The 15,449-nt window shown below is 42.6% G+C and overlaps 1 protein-coding gene across 2 annotated transcripts in view; it reads right to left on the bottom strand.

The window, feature by feature from the left end:
• Window positions 1–15,059, bottom strand: part of SEC24D (SEC24 homolog D, COPII coat complex component) — a 109,277-nt gene extending 94,218 nt beyond the window's left edge. For both annotated transcript variants that reach the window (XM_068975063.1, XM_068975062.1), the window contains exons 1-3: window positions 14,942–15,059; window positions 5,793–5,922; window positions 101–249 (exon numbers count right to left, since the gene is read on the bottom strand). In XM_068975063.1, the coding sequence (XP_068831164.1) occupies window positions 101–249; window positions 5,793–5,922; window positions 14,942–15,059 (397 nt within the window). The remainder of the gene's footprint in view (window positions 1–100; window positions 250–5,792; window positions 5,923–14,941) is intronic.
• Between the last annotated feature and the right edge of the window lie 390 nt (window positions 15,060–15,449).

The raw sequence follows: 15,449 nt of genomic DNA, 5'->3' as shown, positions 1-15,449 counted from the left end.
TATACCAGAGATATGTCTATTTTGAATCTGAGGAAAAAGTTTCTTACTAAAATACTCATGAGACAAGGCAGTCAATACCCATGAAAAATGAAATTGTTACCATAGCTGTTAATGTGCATAGCATTGAGCTGACCGCCCAGCTGGGTGATGGACGAAGTAGACCCTGGACTTGGATATGACGACTGCGTTGAGGGCGAGTATGGTGGGTAGGAGGGGGCCGCACTGTTGACAGGTGGAGGGCCAGGAAATCTGAGAGAGAAAAGGGGTGTTAATGTCACATGCAAATGACATACAACAACTTGCAAAGTTAAATCAGCCCATCTAGTGGGCACTAGGAAAAAGACATCTTTATCCTCAACATGAGCTCAAAATCAATCGTGTAGCACCATCCCATATTTATGGTCACATGCTAAAGCTATCAAGACACTTAGCCAAAAAAAAAAAAAATTCTAATGGTAATCACTTAACAAGTTTTGGAAATCAATTTAGGAAGCTGAGTCCATTAGAAATCATCTATACTAGGCTTAATGATCAATAGGACAGAAACCAAGAAAACTAAAATGCTTTGTTAACTGTATCTTTACGATCACTTAGAACTAAGTTTTTGAGAACTGTGTTAAAGATATGCTTTGTAAATCCATTGCTTCATAAAAAGAAATAATTTCTTTTTTTCAAAAAAAATTATGCTCTTTGTCTTTTTCTGAAAACTCATTCATGGGATTTCTTTTTTTTTTTTTTTAATTGGTTTTGCCATACATTCATTCATGGCATTTCATAGATAACATGAAACATTTGCACACAGGCAGAATGCACATATGCTACGGAACGTATTAGTGACTGTAATGCGAGGTCCAGTAACAGGGTTTGGGCTAACCAGAGAAGGCGGGCAGTATTATTCACTCTTTCAAGAAAAAACATTTCCCCAACATGTTCAGAAATATTTCATAGATGTTAACAATATTTTTAAAATATAAAATCCTGTGAATCACTTTTAAAGAGATAGTACAGATAGGATGAAATACGTTTCAAATAGAAGTAGGACAATCACCCTCAAGTATTTTTTAACAGAAGGTTAATAAAGATTTAAAATACAGAATGAGAGACTAAACAACCATTAGCTATTACTTTTTGACCCATAAATGCCAATTTATCATTCATTGCCTAATACATATCCTAGGAGTCAGGCATCAGAAATTCACAAATTAAAAAAAAATAGAAATTCACAATTTTTTTTTTCTGATCAACCTAACTCTTAAACAGATTGGATTTTTTTAATTAATTAATCAATTTTAATTGGAGGATGATTACAATATTGTGGTGGTTTTGCCATATGTCAACATGAATCAGTCAAGCAATATTATCAACTGAAAAGTAAAAATAAAATAGGATTGAAAGGATAACTTTTATTAAATAACTTTTTAATAAAAATATTTTAAAAGCTCTGACATACATATGAAAAGATTACCAAAACATCTTAAACATACAAAATGGTTTAATATTTTTCAAGTTTCATTACTTTTCAAAATTAGTTTATTCAAGGCCCTGTGGATCTCAGAGCTTTGGTGAGAAGCCAGGCCCCTGATTCCTAACCTAAAGACTTGCTGTGTGAGCTGGGACAAGCCACGTAATTCCTTGTAGCTCTCAGTTTTCAATCCAGAAAAATGGAATGGTCCCTTTCCTGCTCTGAATATAATGTGGTTAGAATTAAAAATCATACAGATCTAAGTATTTGTCATTGATTACTCCATTTAGCATGTTTCTTGGGTAAGAAACATTCAATTACTTTTTTTTTTTTGCAAAAATGAATTCTATTTCTATATACTAGCAACAAACAATGAGGAAGTGAAAGTTTAAAATACATCATTTATAATACCATTGAAAAACATACAATATTGGGAATGAATTTAACAAAATAACTGTAAAACCTCTATATGAGAAGATATAAATTATTGCTAAGAGAAATTAAACTAGACTTAGAGGAATATACTTGTTTATGAATCAAAAGATTCAAAGTTATTAAGATATCAATTCTTTTCAAGTTAAATCTATAATTTAACACAATTATAATGAAAATTAGAATAGAAAAGCTCCAACTACATATTTTAATTAACTGTTTCATTGACTGTCAGAAGAAAGAACTATAAAGGATTATAACCTGAGGATTAATAAACTATCAGAAGTGAGCCTTGGTTTCACCCCAAACCTCTCAAGAGATGACTCAGCTGTTCATGGTCTGGTGAACCTCAAACATTTTTCATCTTCAAGTTAACAACAAACTGCCTAAGAAGTGAGTGACATGCTGAAGTTTGTTAGAATCTGGAGGTACCAAATTTTTCAAGATAGCTGCTGATATAAAATCTAGATTTTTAAATACTAAGCCCACTGAATAAAATAAAAGCTCTGCCAAATCGTCATTGCTTTACACATACACACAAAAAAGAAAAAGAAAACAACTATGCGTTTCTCTTATTTTTCTTGTTTTCTAATTTCCACTGAAACCAATTTCTTGGTAGATTCACCCTAATAATAGCTTCAATTTGGGACGACGAGTCTCCTTCCCACCTTCCCGCTCACGTAATTTCCCATTTCTTGGGTCAAAACAGAACACTTACAATTAAATTTTCCCTTAATAATTAAAAAGTGGAACTTTAGGTTATAGATTTTATATAAGAAATTAATCCCACCCACCAGTAACACACTGTAGATAACTTTAATACCATTTACAATTTTAAGACATTTATTCTGCCTTAGCCAAGATAAAAAAGCCAAATGACTAGGTATGATTTTTAAGTTTTAGGAAATGTTGAAATAGCAATATTTAAAAATAAAAATTATGATTTTAAAATTTAAATCAGCATAATGACTCTGAATTGATCACGTCTTTATTCAACAGTTTAGATGTGGTAAAAAATGAAAAGACTTCTAGGATGGGTCCTCTCAGGACAAATGACTCCTTGAAGTGCTATAATCATCACAAAAAGGCCACATGTGACCTTTGCTTTCTGACAACCCCTGTCATCAGGCTGGAATGACTCACCAGCACGGTCACTGGGCCCTTTGCCCTGCACTGAACTGCAGACACAGAGATGCATCCTATGAGGCTAGGGAGTCTCACCACAAAGGCTCAGCCTGAACACCAGATCTCTCCTTTTTTTTACCTTTTTAGTTTGTGTTAGGGTATAGCTGATTAACAAAGTTGTGATAGTTTCAGGTGAACAGCAAAGGGACTCAGCCACACATAAACATGTATCCCTTCTCCCCCAAACTACTCCCCTATCCAGGCTGCCACATAACATTGAGCAGAGTTCCCTGTTGTATACAGTAGGCCCTTCTTTGGTTATCCATGTACAGCAGTGCGTATATGTCAATCCCAAACTCCCTACCTATCTCTTACCCCCATCTTTCCCCCCCATCAACCATAAATTCAGTCTCGATAGCTCCATTTCCAACGTTTAATTCAGTTTAAGCTGAAGTAATTGAACAGTACAGGAGGAGAAAGAGATGGGGCAAAATCTGTCAGTGTTTCCCTAGGAATCACGATATAGGCAGATTCCTCAACTGAGCTGTGATAGGCAGCTACACTGAGCTAGCAGGCAGGGCAAACAACAGACCACAGGCTTTGCAAGCCCAGTGACCTGGTGTCGATTACGGCCAACGCACATTGCCTTTCATGGGCTCTGCGCACTGTGCGAGGCTCTCTGCATGGACTAATGACCAAAATCCTCACCAGCACATCTTTACTGTTACACCTGTGATGAGGAAACCAAGGCACACAGAGACAGAGTAACTTGTCCAGCCAGAACTGCCTGAGCCACGAGTATCACACACGCCCGACCCTACCGTCTCTGCTCCTCATCACTGAGGCAGATGCCATGCAGAGCGTGCAGCCACACAGCCAAGATGGTTCTGATGGCCAAGTCCGTGACTTACCTGGGCTTCCCTAATGACTCAGAGGAGACCGGGCCCAATCCCTGGGTCGGAAAGATCCCCAGGGGAGGAGAACGGCAACCCACTCCAGCATTCTTGCCTGGAGAATTCCATGGACAGAGGAGTCCAGGGGGCTACAGTCCACAGGGTTGCAAAGTGTCGGACACGACTGTGACTAACACACACACACACAAGCAACCTAATTGAACCAAAACAAGTGGAAATAACCAAAAAGTTCAAAGCAATCTAGGCCATTTCTGGTGACTCAAATTTTAACTTCAAAGTGGCTGTTCTATTTTTGCATTTCTTTTAAAAAATAATCTGACCTGCTTGACAGTTCACAGCAATGTACTTCTCCAGAACTTCTCCCCTATATTCAGGACTGAGAATTCTATTTCCTCATTTTACAAGTGAGGCAAATGAGATCTGGAGGCCTAGGAATGTCACTAGCATCACAAGGGTAATGAACCAGGGGTAGCATCTGGGTTCAACCTTCGTGTCCTCCCCTCAGGCCCCACTGCTACACTTTTGAGACGAGGGGCCGGAGGGGCACGTCCTGAACTGGGGCCTTGGACTTCATGCTCCTTGTTCAAAGCACAATCCCATGGAAACCAAATTACTTAGACTCACTCATTCAGTGATCCCTACAATAACCTTCACTGCATCTCAGAGCTACCATTTCAATGGAAAATGTTATCAGAACAAGAACCAGAAGATGACAGCCTCATGAATGCTCTGTCAGTAATGATTTAAAATGTGCCAGAGGGGCTTTCCCCATCAACAGGGACTAGGTCTCTTCGACAGGGTAACCCAAGGACCTCACCATCGGCAGGGTCCAGAGCCCTCCAGAGGGCCACCTCCCCTGCCAACCCCAACCCTGCAGCCTGACAACCTAGGGAAGGAACCTGGGAAACAAAGCCTCTGGGTAATCCTTGGACAAATGCCAACATAAACACTATCTACTGCTTAGCACTGGGATTCTCAACAGTGACACCTCACAGGACACATGACAACGGGATTCCAGCCGGGAAGGTGTGAGGTGGGTTCCCCCCGCAGGGCACAGTCCCAAGGGGCTGCAGGGCTCCCAGCATGTCCCATATCACACACCCTGGCTTCTCCAGGCCCGCCTCCCACTTCTCCCTTCCTTAATTTACAAACACAAACAGAATGATTTCCCGGGTTGTTTTTAGTATCTCCCTGCCTTTCAAGAGTCCTTCACTGGCATCTGTGTGCCTTCCACATCAAATCCACAGTCTCCACCACTGGCCGCAATCTGAACTCAGTTCTGTAAAGGATTTAACAGAACAGATGATTTCAAATTTCACTGGAGAATATAAACCACAGACATCTGAAGGAATTAGAGATTCATACAAAACACTAAGATGAATACGGGCTTCCCTGGTGCCTCGGGGGTAAAGAACCGACCTGCCAATCCAGGAGACGTGGGTTCAATCCCTGGATTGGGAAGATCCCCTGGAGAAGGAAACAGCAATCCACTCCAGTATTCCTGCCTGAGAAATCCCATGGACTGAGGAGACTGGTGGATAGAGTCCATGGGTTTGCAGAGTCGGACACAACTTAGCAACTGAGCACGCATACACACAAGATGAATATAATTCCAAACGAAAAGCTACTGACACAAGTCATTTTCTTTTTTTTTTTTTTAACAGTATCAGTATTTTATCTATTAGTACTAGTATTTTAATGTCCTAACTTTTCTAAGCACTTTGTTTCCTGACAGTTTCCAATAGATCCTTTCGAGGCATCAAGAGGTCAAAGTTCCAATCACCAAACCTGCACGTGCAAAAGGGACCTGTGAGACAATTTCAGTGGATTACACAGATGGGGGTTAGCCTCTAGCTCACCTTTGTGGAGGAGGACCTTGCGCATGAGCTCCGTTCTGGCCAAACTGATGGGGGCCAGGAGGCGGATGGCCCTGAGGCAACATCCCCCCAGGGGGAGCCGCCCCCAGAGGCCCCGCCGGCTTTATCATGCCTGCAAGGGAAGGACAGGAGTTTAGAAGAGTGTGAACGTGCAGGGACAGAGGACACGAAGGTAACAGGCCAAAAATGGAAACCAGGAGGGGCAGAACGGGTTAGAACAGGGTCTCCCTCACACTTGCTTTCGCCAGCACAGACTCACCCATGCCAGGCTGCGGCATCACGGTGTGACCATCACAGTGACGGGAGTGCGGACACCACTTTAACCAGAAACTAAAACCTTTGTGTCTGGTAGAGAGGCACCCCGACAGAAATGCACTATCACATAAAGACTGCTAGAGCACACAGTGAAATGTGCCCACTGGTATCAGACTGCAAATCGGGGGAGAAAAACAGTATGAGGCCTCACAAAGCACAGTAATTCTAACTACGGGGGAAAAGGACCTCTGAAAATGCCTGAGCTACAGCGCGAGGAAGGTGAATGGAGAATAGCATCTATTTCTCCCATGGAGCCAGAGCACGGACCTCAGAGTTAATCATTTTTCCAGGATTCCCACGGGCTGGGTGACAAACAGCTCAGGGCCTGCTCAAGTCATCTCAGTTTCTCATACAAACTACGAGGCCACACGTGATGAAGATGCTCCCAGCAGTGCCCGTTTTAATTTACAAGCACCTCTTCTGCAACAGAGATCTTTAAAAGTTTCTCTCTAAAACTGTTCTCAAATATTTTTTCTCTCCTTCTTCTAGAGAAATGGTGGTACAGGAGAAAAATCAGTGAGCTTGGGTTAGAGCAGTGTGATGCCCCATCCAGCCACACTGGGCAAGAAGTTTACCTCTGTGGGCCTCAGTTTCCCCTCACTGCAGAAGGAAAGGTTCAGACTTGATTACTTGTGACACCCCTTTCAGACTTCAGGAAAGAAAAAAGAGAAAAAGTATATTTCTTCTGTGTGTTTGTCCCTACTTCCATTCTGCTTGTTTTTGCTCCAGACCATTCAATTTTTCTTCTTCTAATTTTTATTGGAGTATAGTTGGTTTACTATGCTGTGTTACTTTCAACAGCACAGCAAAGTGAATCGCTTACTATACATACCCCCACTCTTTTTTTAGATACTTTCACCATACAGACATTACAGAATACAGTAGAGTTCCCTGTGCTATAGAGTAGATCCCTATTAGTCACCTATTTTACGTATAGTAGAGTGTATATGCGGAGAAGGCACTGGCACCCCACTCCAGCACTCTTGCCTGGAAAATCCCACGGACAGAGGAGCCTGGGGGGCTGCAGTCCATGGGATCGCGAAGAGTTCGACACGACTGAGCGACTTCACTTTCACTTTTCACTTTCCTGCATCGGAGAAGGAAATGGCAACCTACTCCAGTGCTCTTGCCTGGAGAATCCCAGGGACGGGGGAGCCTGGTGGGCTGCCGTCTCTGGGGTCGCACAGAGTCAGACACGACTGAAGCGACTTAGCAGCAGCAGAGTATATATGTCAGTCTCAATCCCCCAGTTCTCCCCGCCCCTGCCCTGCTTCCTGGTAACCACAGGTTTGCTTTCTCTTACTCGCTTTTCCTTTGACCCCATTCTCCTCTCTGGCACCATCACCAGTGACCTCTTGGCTGCCTTCTGTGAACTCTACCATTTGACCTCACAATGGTATTTCATATTCAACATTTCCTTTCTTCTTTCATCTTCCGAGAAAATTTATTCCCTTAGAGAGTAAGGAAAGTGACGGGATGACCCTACAGTGGCCCAGGAAGAATTTCTTATGTGGTCATAATAACCCTCTGAAGGGCATGCTCTCAGATGCCTGGGGAATCCAGAATGAAACATAGCCAGTGAAGCAGCAGTATTCATGAATAATATTAGTGAAACTTATACAAAGGTTTCTTTTCTTAAAACTGAATTCCTCAAACTTAAGAAAAAATTTCTATTTACCGTCACAGTTTATTTAGGCCATTTTCCATATACCAAGAACAAAAACAACAAATATCATTCTTATTTTTACATACGGTTTATACCTCAAATCCAGCAGAGTTAGAGAAACATGACACAGCCACACAGACTGCAGTCTGCATTCTTCCTGTATCACTCAACACCTGTGACCCTAAGATACTTTCTTTCAGAACCTAAACTTTTAACACTGTACCATGACAACAGTGTCCCCTGTCTCTGTGGATCATTCTGAGAATTAAACTAGGTAATGGGCATAGGAGCATCCAGAACAATGCCAGATATATAAAAGGAATCTCCCACAAAATCTTAGTTTCCTCACCCTGGTCACACCCTTTGTCCCCGTTTTTTCAAAGATTTATCAATATAGTCTAACAAGATACATATATCATAATTATATGCACTCTTGTATTTTCATTCTTAAAACATTATTTTGGACAAAAATAGAAAATCTACAATACTAGTGCCAATGCAGTAATAATTAAAGGCACTACAAGAATCCAAAGATATTTTCATTCCTTAAATAGGTACGCAAACAGCAGTTTCATCAGCAACCCTCATACAGCATCAAAAACTAGTTCTCAGAGTTACTCACACCCTGGTATTTTCATGTGTACATGAGATGCATATATTTATAAACCTGTTTCTAAAAACCAAACCAAACCAAAAACAGTTCTTACATACTCAAGCAGAAATGTCTCACACAAATCTTACTAAAAAGATTCTTTCCCTTTTATTTTTGGAAATCAACTCTGTAGCAATGATTCAAATTCATTCTTGTTCAACATACATTCAGTGTGCCTTTGAGGCACTTAGAGCTCTTAGGGAAGAAACAAACATGTAAACAAACAGCTACAGCGCCTGGTAACAAGTGTAAAATGCAGAGGAACTACCTAACACCTCCTATGGGAATCAAGAAAAGTTCAGAAAGGAAGGCCTGCTCGAGCTGAATTCTGAAGAACAGGTGCGAGCTGTCTTAGCACAGAGATAGGACAGGGGGTTCCAAGGCAGGAGGCAAAGCTTAAGTGAAGATCTGAGAGAGTGGGGTGTGATCAGGCAAAAGGTGAAGTGTTGACAGATGGTGGGGAATGGCCGGAGCAGAGGCTGTCCAGGTTGGCTGGGGTCAGACTACAAAGTCCCGGGTGCCATTTGGACTCTATTCTCGGGGCAAAGGAAACCAGTATCACTGTTATCTGCACAGTCATAGTCTTCGGTCACATACCTGGCATTTTCATAAGTGATCAGAGATAAAGAGGAATCAGGTTAGGAGAATTTCAGTATGAGAACCTTAATAGGAAAGCAAAACCATACCATGAGAAAGATCTAATTATGCTTATGCCCTCTTGATGAGGGTGAAAGAAGAAAGTGAAAAAGCTTGCTTAAGACTCAACATTCAAAAACTATCACTTCGTGGCAACTGGATGGAGAGAAAGTGGAAACAGTGACAGACTTTATTTTCTTGGACTCCAAAATCACTGCAGATGGTGACTGCAGCCATGATATTAAAAGATGTTTGCTCCTTGGAAGAAAAGCTATGACTAACCTAGACAGCACATTAAAAAGCAGAGACATTACTATGCTGACAAAGGTCTGCTTAGTCAAAGCTATGGTTTTTCCAGTAGTCACATATGGATGTGAGAGTTGGACCATAAAGAAGGCTGAGCACCAAAGAACTGATGCTTTCAAATTGTGGAGAAGACTCTTGAGAGTTCCTTGGACAGCAAAGAGATGAAACCAGTCAATCCTAAAGAAAATCAGTCCTGAATATTCATTGGAAGGACTGATGCTGAAGCTGAAGCTCCAATACTTTGCCTACCTGATGTAAAAAGCCAGCTCTCTGGAAAAGACCCTGATGCTGGAAAAGATTGAGGGCAAGAGGAGAAGGGGGTGGCAGAGGATTAGATGGTTAGATGGCATCGCTGACTCAGTGGACATGAGTTTGAGCAAGCTCTAGGAGACAGTGAAGGACAGGGAAGCCTGACGTGCGGCAGTCCATGGGGTTGCAAAGAGTCTGACATGACTGAGTGACTGAACAAAAATGATATCCAAAGAAAAATATCTAAAATCATAACCTGCCTTTAATGCAATGACATTTTTTACAGACTAGCTTACGTAATACCAATTGTAATTCCTTTCTGGCTTGCCTTTCCATGTGGTCCTGAGCTGGAAAGATGGAATCTCCATTTCCTAGACTCCTTACAGACTGGGCTGCCACGTGCCCTAGTGACGGCTCCCGGGTAGAAAGGCAACGCTTACTGGATGTCGGCTCCGTGACCGCAGAGTCCCAAGCCTGGTTCTCTGACTCTACTATTCTCTTAGCTTCCTGATACTCCTTTACAAATGTCTTTCTGCTAGACTGACCTCTGACCAAGACAACATCACAGAAAAGCGTATCTTGGATTTGGCCCTGAATCTGACAAACTGAAACCAAAAAATTAAAAACCATTTGGGAAAGAAAGAAGTTTATCTAAAATTAACAAACTCCCTATTATACGGGCAGAACCATAATGACTCGTTTCTAAGGTGCTGTGGCTGGTGCTATTCCTACAAAAGTTCACTGTTTATTAGAAGCCTCACCACAGGCCCCAGTTCCAGGGCGTCAACAGTTTCTGCTGCTCAGCTTCTAGACAAGTGGTCCGCCACCAAGGGTGATGCTGCTCCTGAAGGGACACTTGACAAGGTCTAAGACTTTCGGTCGCTATGGCTTGGGGCCAGGGGTGGGAGCAGGAGCGGGAGCACTGCTATCTGATGATCCGTAGAAGCCAAGGATGCTGCTAAAGGCCCTAGGACGCACAGCACAGCCTCCCACACCAAAGAATCAGCTGGCCCCAAATGTCAACAGTGCTGAGGACCCGAAACTCTGCTCCAGAAAGCAGTGTGCCCACTGATTCCCTCCTCACACTCTAATGTGGAATATAAATAAACAATATACGTGACCCTTCCCCGCTTAAGATGCTTCACTGCACCCTTAGAGCCATGGTGAATCTCTTGCAGGTCCTCAAAGGTGCCACTTCTCCAACCCCAGTGAACTGCCTCCCTATTTGGCCGACCCTCACTCATCTTTCAGGTTCTTCCTTCCAGGAAGATTCCCTTCACCGTAAGCCTTGGTTAGGTGCCCCTGCTGAGAGCTTCCATCCCACCCTCTACTTCCTCAAAACGGTGTTTCCCCTGCATTGTCACCATCAATTCCCTTAATACGCGTCCCACTAGACAAGTCTGCACTATCAGGAAGGAGCCTGGGTTCATTTTATTCATTGCTGCATCGCCACAGGTATTTTGCTCACCCAATAAACCTGCTACATCGTCCCTGCATGGCACTAGCATCACATAATAGGCACAAAGGACAACATGGTATGTAAGAAATAGAAACCAAGCCTTGGCACTGGCCAGATCTGTTAGAACAGATAGTTCAAGGAACTACAGCTCAGTTCTCTGAGTCTGTCACACACACAAAAAAAGGTACACAGAAAGACTAGAAAAGAAGGTATGTGATGTCTGAAGACAAAGAGATCTAAGGTCATTCAGCACAGAGAAAGATAGGTTAGGGTAATTTAGTGACAGTTTGAAATCATTAAACAAATATACCACAATTTACAGAAGGGTATGTATCCAGACAGAGTCTGATAGCCTGGTATCTGAGAACTGATAAGGAGAAAGAGCTTTAAATTAAAGCATGAAGGATCTAATTCAACAAAATGGTGCTTTACCACCGGTGAACACCTGAGTACTTTGCTGATGAACGCAGCAGCCGGTCGTCCACTCATTCGTTGAACGAACGCTGAGTGAGGACCTTTTGAACTGTTCAGGCACGTCTGTTACACACAGTGTGGTAATGGGCAGCAAAGCCACACAGGACTTGGAGAACACAGGAGGAGAAGGTTCATGAATAAGCCTGAGGAAGAACGAGAAGTGGTCAGAAATGTCAGCAAGCCCCACAAGTGAACTGAGTCTGGGGGAGGAGGGCAGGGCACACCCTGTGGGGAGGATGGGGTAGAGGCACTGGCCGGAGGCACAGACCCGCTTCTGGAGGTGCCAGAAAGGCCTGAAGCGGAAGAAAGTCAGAATTAGATTTGCAGGCTATTAAAGTCCCTCCAACACAGACCACCTGACCTGCCTCCTGAGAAACCTAAATGCAGGTCAGGAAGCGACAGTTAGAACCGGACAAGGAACAACAGACTGGTTCCAAATTAGGAAAGGAGTACTTCAAGGCTGTATATTGTCACCCTGCTTATTTAACTTATATGCAGAGTACATCATGTGAAATGCCAGGATGGATGAATCACAAGCTGGAATCAAGATTGCCAGGAGAAATATCAACAACCTCAGATATGCAGATGACACCACTCTTATGGCAGAAAGGGAAGAGGAAATGAAGAGCCTCTTGATGAAAGTGAAAGAGAGTGAACAGCTATTAGAAAACCGAGACATTACTTTGCCAACAAAGGTCTGCCTAGTCAAAGCTATGGTTTTTCCAGTGGTCATGTATGGATGTGAGAGTTAGACTATAAAGAAAGCTGAGCGCCAAAGAATTGATCCTTTTGAACTGTGGTGTTGGAGAAGACTCTTGAGAGTCCCCTGGACTGCAAGAAAATCAAACCAGTCAATTGTAAAGAAAATCAGTCTGGAATTTTCATTGGAAGGACTAATGCTGAAGCTGAAACTCCAATACTTTGGCCACCTGATGAGAAGAACTGACTCATTGGAAAAGACCCTGAAGCTGGGAAAGACTGAAGGCAGGAGCTGAAGGGGAAGACGGAGGACGAGATCGTTGGATGGCTTCACCGACTCAACAGACATGAATGAGTCTGAACAAGCTCCAGGAGTTGGTGATGGACAGGGAGGCCTGGCGTGCTGCAGCCCACGGGTTCTCAAAGAGTCGGACACGAGCGACCGACTGAATGAATGGAACAGGACTGGACTGTTTGGAGAAAGGCTGGAGAGAGGATGTGGTTAGGAGACGTTAGTCATCCAGGTGAGAGGCGGATGGCTGGAGCAAGAATAGTGACTACTGGGTAGAAAGGAGGAAGCAGGGAGAAAAGATTTATAATGACCCCCAAAAGAATTTGGATTATAGAAGGTAAAAAGAGAGATTTTTTAAAACAGTGAAAAGTTCTAATTTAGGTAGCGGAATGAATGATAGCTGCTCAGTGAGTATGGAATATCAGAAAAAACATGCTTCATGAAAAAATATACTGTGTTATTTTGGACATGATGAGTCTGATATGCCCACGTAAACAGGCTGGCCACTGAAAATACAGATCTGGAGCTTAGGAAAGTCATCTGGGCTGGAGGAAAAGATCTGAGAGACTAGCCCTTCATATGGAATAATACAGTTAAGGGAAAAATCTACAGACAGGGAAAGAAGGGTGAAGCCAGAACAAAGCAGCAGAATCAGCACCACTTAAGGGTCATGTGGGGAAGTGGGAACCCCTTAGAGGAGCTGTCCAGAAAGCCACCAAGAAAACTAACAAAGGACAGTGTCATTGAAACCAAAGGAGAAAAGAGTTTTGTACAGATAAAAGCAGTAAACGGTGTCAAATTCAAGCACGAGACAGTGTCTACTGCCTTTGGTAACAGGAGGTCACCAACAACCCTAGGGGGAGAAGGGGAAGGGTGGACGGGGCCCAGGCTATGGAGCAGAGGATACACTGAGCCGTGGAGGGCTGCAAGGCAAGGATGGGGCGTGAGGGAGGGGACTGAGGACTTTTTTAAGAGATGGCTGTGAAGAGAAGGAGGAAAAGTGAGTAACACTGAATGTTTTACTTAGGTGTCTATTCGAGTTTGCTGTTTGTTTTCTCAAAGGACTGCAGTGTGAATCCCAGTTACACCACCAGCTCTGTACCTTGGATAAATCATGGTATTTCAGACATCCAGTTTTCTTAGCTGCAAAATAGGGCTAATAATCTACTGAACAGCACTGAATGAGAGTTAAAGAAAATTATACATATAATTCTTTTAGGACCAGTTTACAATACATGGTAAGCATTCAAACAAAAAAGTGATGCATACTTATCATTATATATAAATGCTGAGGGGGAATGAACCACCAGACAGAAAAGAAATTGGAGAAAGATGGGTTAAATGGTTCCTACAGGACCCAGATCAAGAAATGTTATGGGGAGGACTGAACCTGGACAAGATGATGATGCCTCACCTGGAGGTTTTTAAAACCTGGACTAAGTCAGAAGAGCGACTTCCCACAGGAAATTCAGTCTCACAGCATCTTCTGCTGCAACTGTGCGTGGCTGCTACCATCAAGCCTGCCTAGAGGCTTTCCTCACCCCTGGCTGACTCTGCACTCCACACAAGCTACCCAGCAAGGCCTGGATCCTATATGCCTGAGTCAGTCCTAGTAAACCGCCAGAGATACTCAATTATTTATACACAGCCAGTCCCAAGAACTGTCTTTCACAAATATTTCTAGGGAATCTGGGGTCATCAGCACTGAAACAAGCTATTATTAGCCTCCCTGCTGACCCTGAAACTTGGCCCCTCAGGGCAGCCCCTTGAAAATGGGACGTGATCTTCTCATGTCAGCTGCCATCAGAGCAACAGGAGTCCCACTCCATGACACCTTCTCCCACTTCTGCTCCAAACACCAAGATTCCTTGCTGGGTACCAAATTTTAGGGCAACCAATATTATTCAATAATGATTTTAAAACAAGGCCATGTTTTCTTATTATCATCATCACTGAATAAACTTCAGCATACAAATATAATGAGATTTTTCCAATATTAGTATATGTATATATTTAACATACATATATTTAATATATAGTGTATATATATACATATACACATATATGTGTATATGTATATATAATTTGTTGGGGTTTTAGTGTTTGTAATAACCTCACACTGCTGGTTAATAGCAAGAGCAAGTCTAACAGTAAAAACAAGACACTCAGGAAGTGTCTCGGTTTTCATCTATATTTAAAAAATAAACACCCTATGCAAAAACCAAAGTGATAGGGTAGGCTTTTCCAAATAATCCTATAAGCTCAAACCACTGCATCGCCTATAATTACCATTCAACTCTTCCAAAGCTGCTCTTTCAGAGTATCTTATGTCTCCGAGCTTGAGATTCAATAATCAGACACGCGTCAAGATAATGCACCTTACCTGGTGGAGAACCTGCATGAGACGGGTCCCCATAGTGCCCATAATGCGGTGGAGAAAGGCCAATTCCAGGCTGGGACTGAGAATAGGGAGGTGTAGCCACATAACCTTGCTGGCTCATTATGAAAATATCATTCCAAGGAATAGTTCTATAAAAGAACCCTGTAACAGAAGGAAAAAGAAAAAACATCAACATGAGAGTTTGAGTCACTTAATGTTATTAAAAATATAAACACTGTTAATAAATGTTTATGATAGTCTGAAGAAAGGTACAGTTATCAAGGGCACGAGACAGCTTCATATCAAGCAATATCACTTTCCCCTAAAAAGGCTCTAACCGCAGCTCTATGGAACTCAGTAACTCACTTCCACAGGCGGAGGCAAATGCACAGGCATTAAATCCTGAATAACAGCTGCCAATCCCTTTCTCATTGTAAGCCTAAACTGTGTCACAGAGAGTCTCTCATAAGTGTAATCTTGGTGCCTTTTGTTTCCAGGGCCCTGTTTCAGC

The sequence above is a fragment of the Capricornis sumatraensis genome, chromosome 7, assembly GCF_032405125.1.
Source record: "Capricornis sumatraensis isolate serow.1 chromosome 7, serow.2, whole genome shotgun sequence".
NCBI classification, from domain to species: domain Eukaryota; kingdom Metazoa; phylum Chordata; class Mammalia; order Artiodactyla; family Bovidae; genus Capricornis; species Capricornis sumatraensis.
The sequence above is the reverse complement of the archived record's forward strand: the minus strand, read 5'-3'. Positions and strand labels throughout refer to the sequence as shown.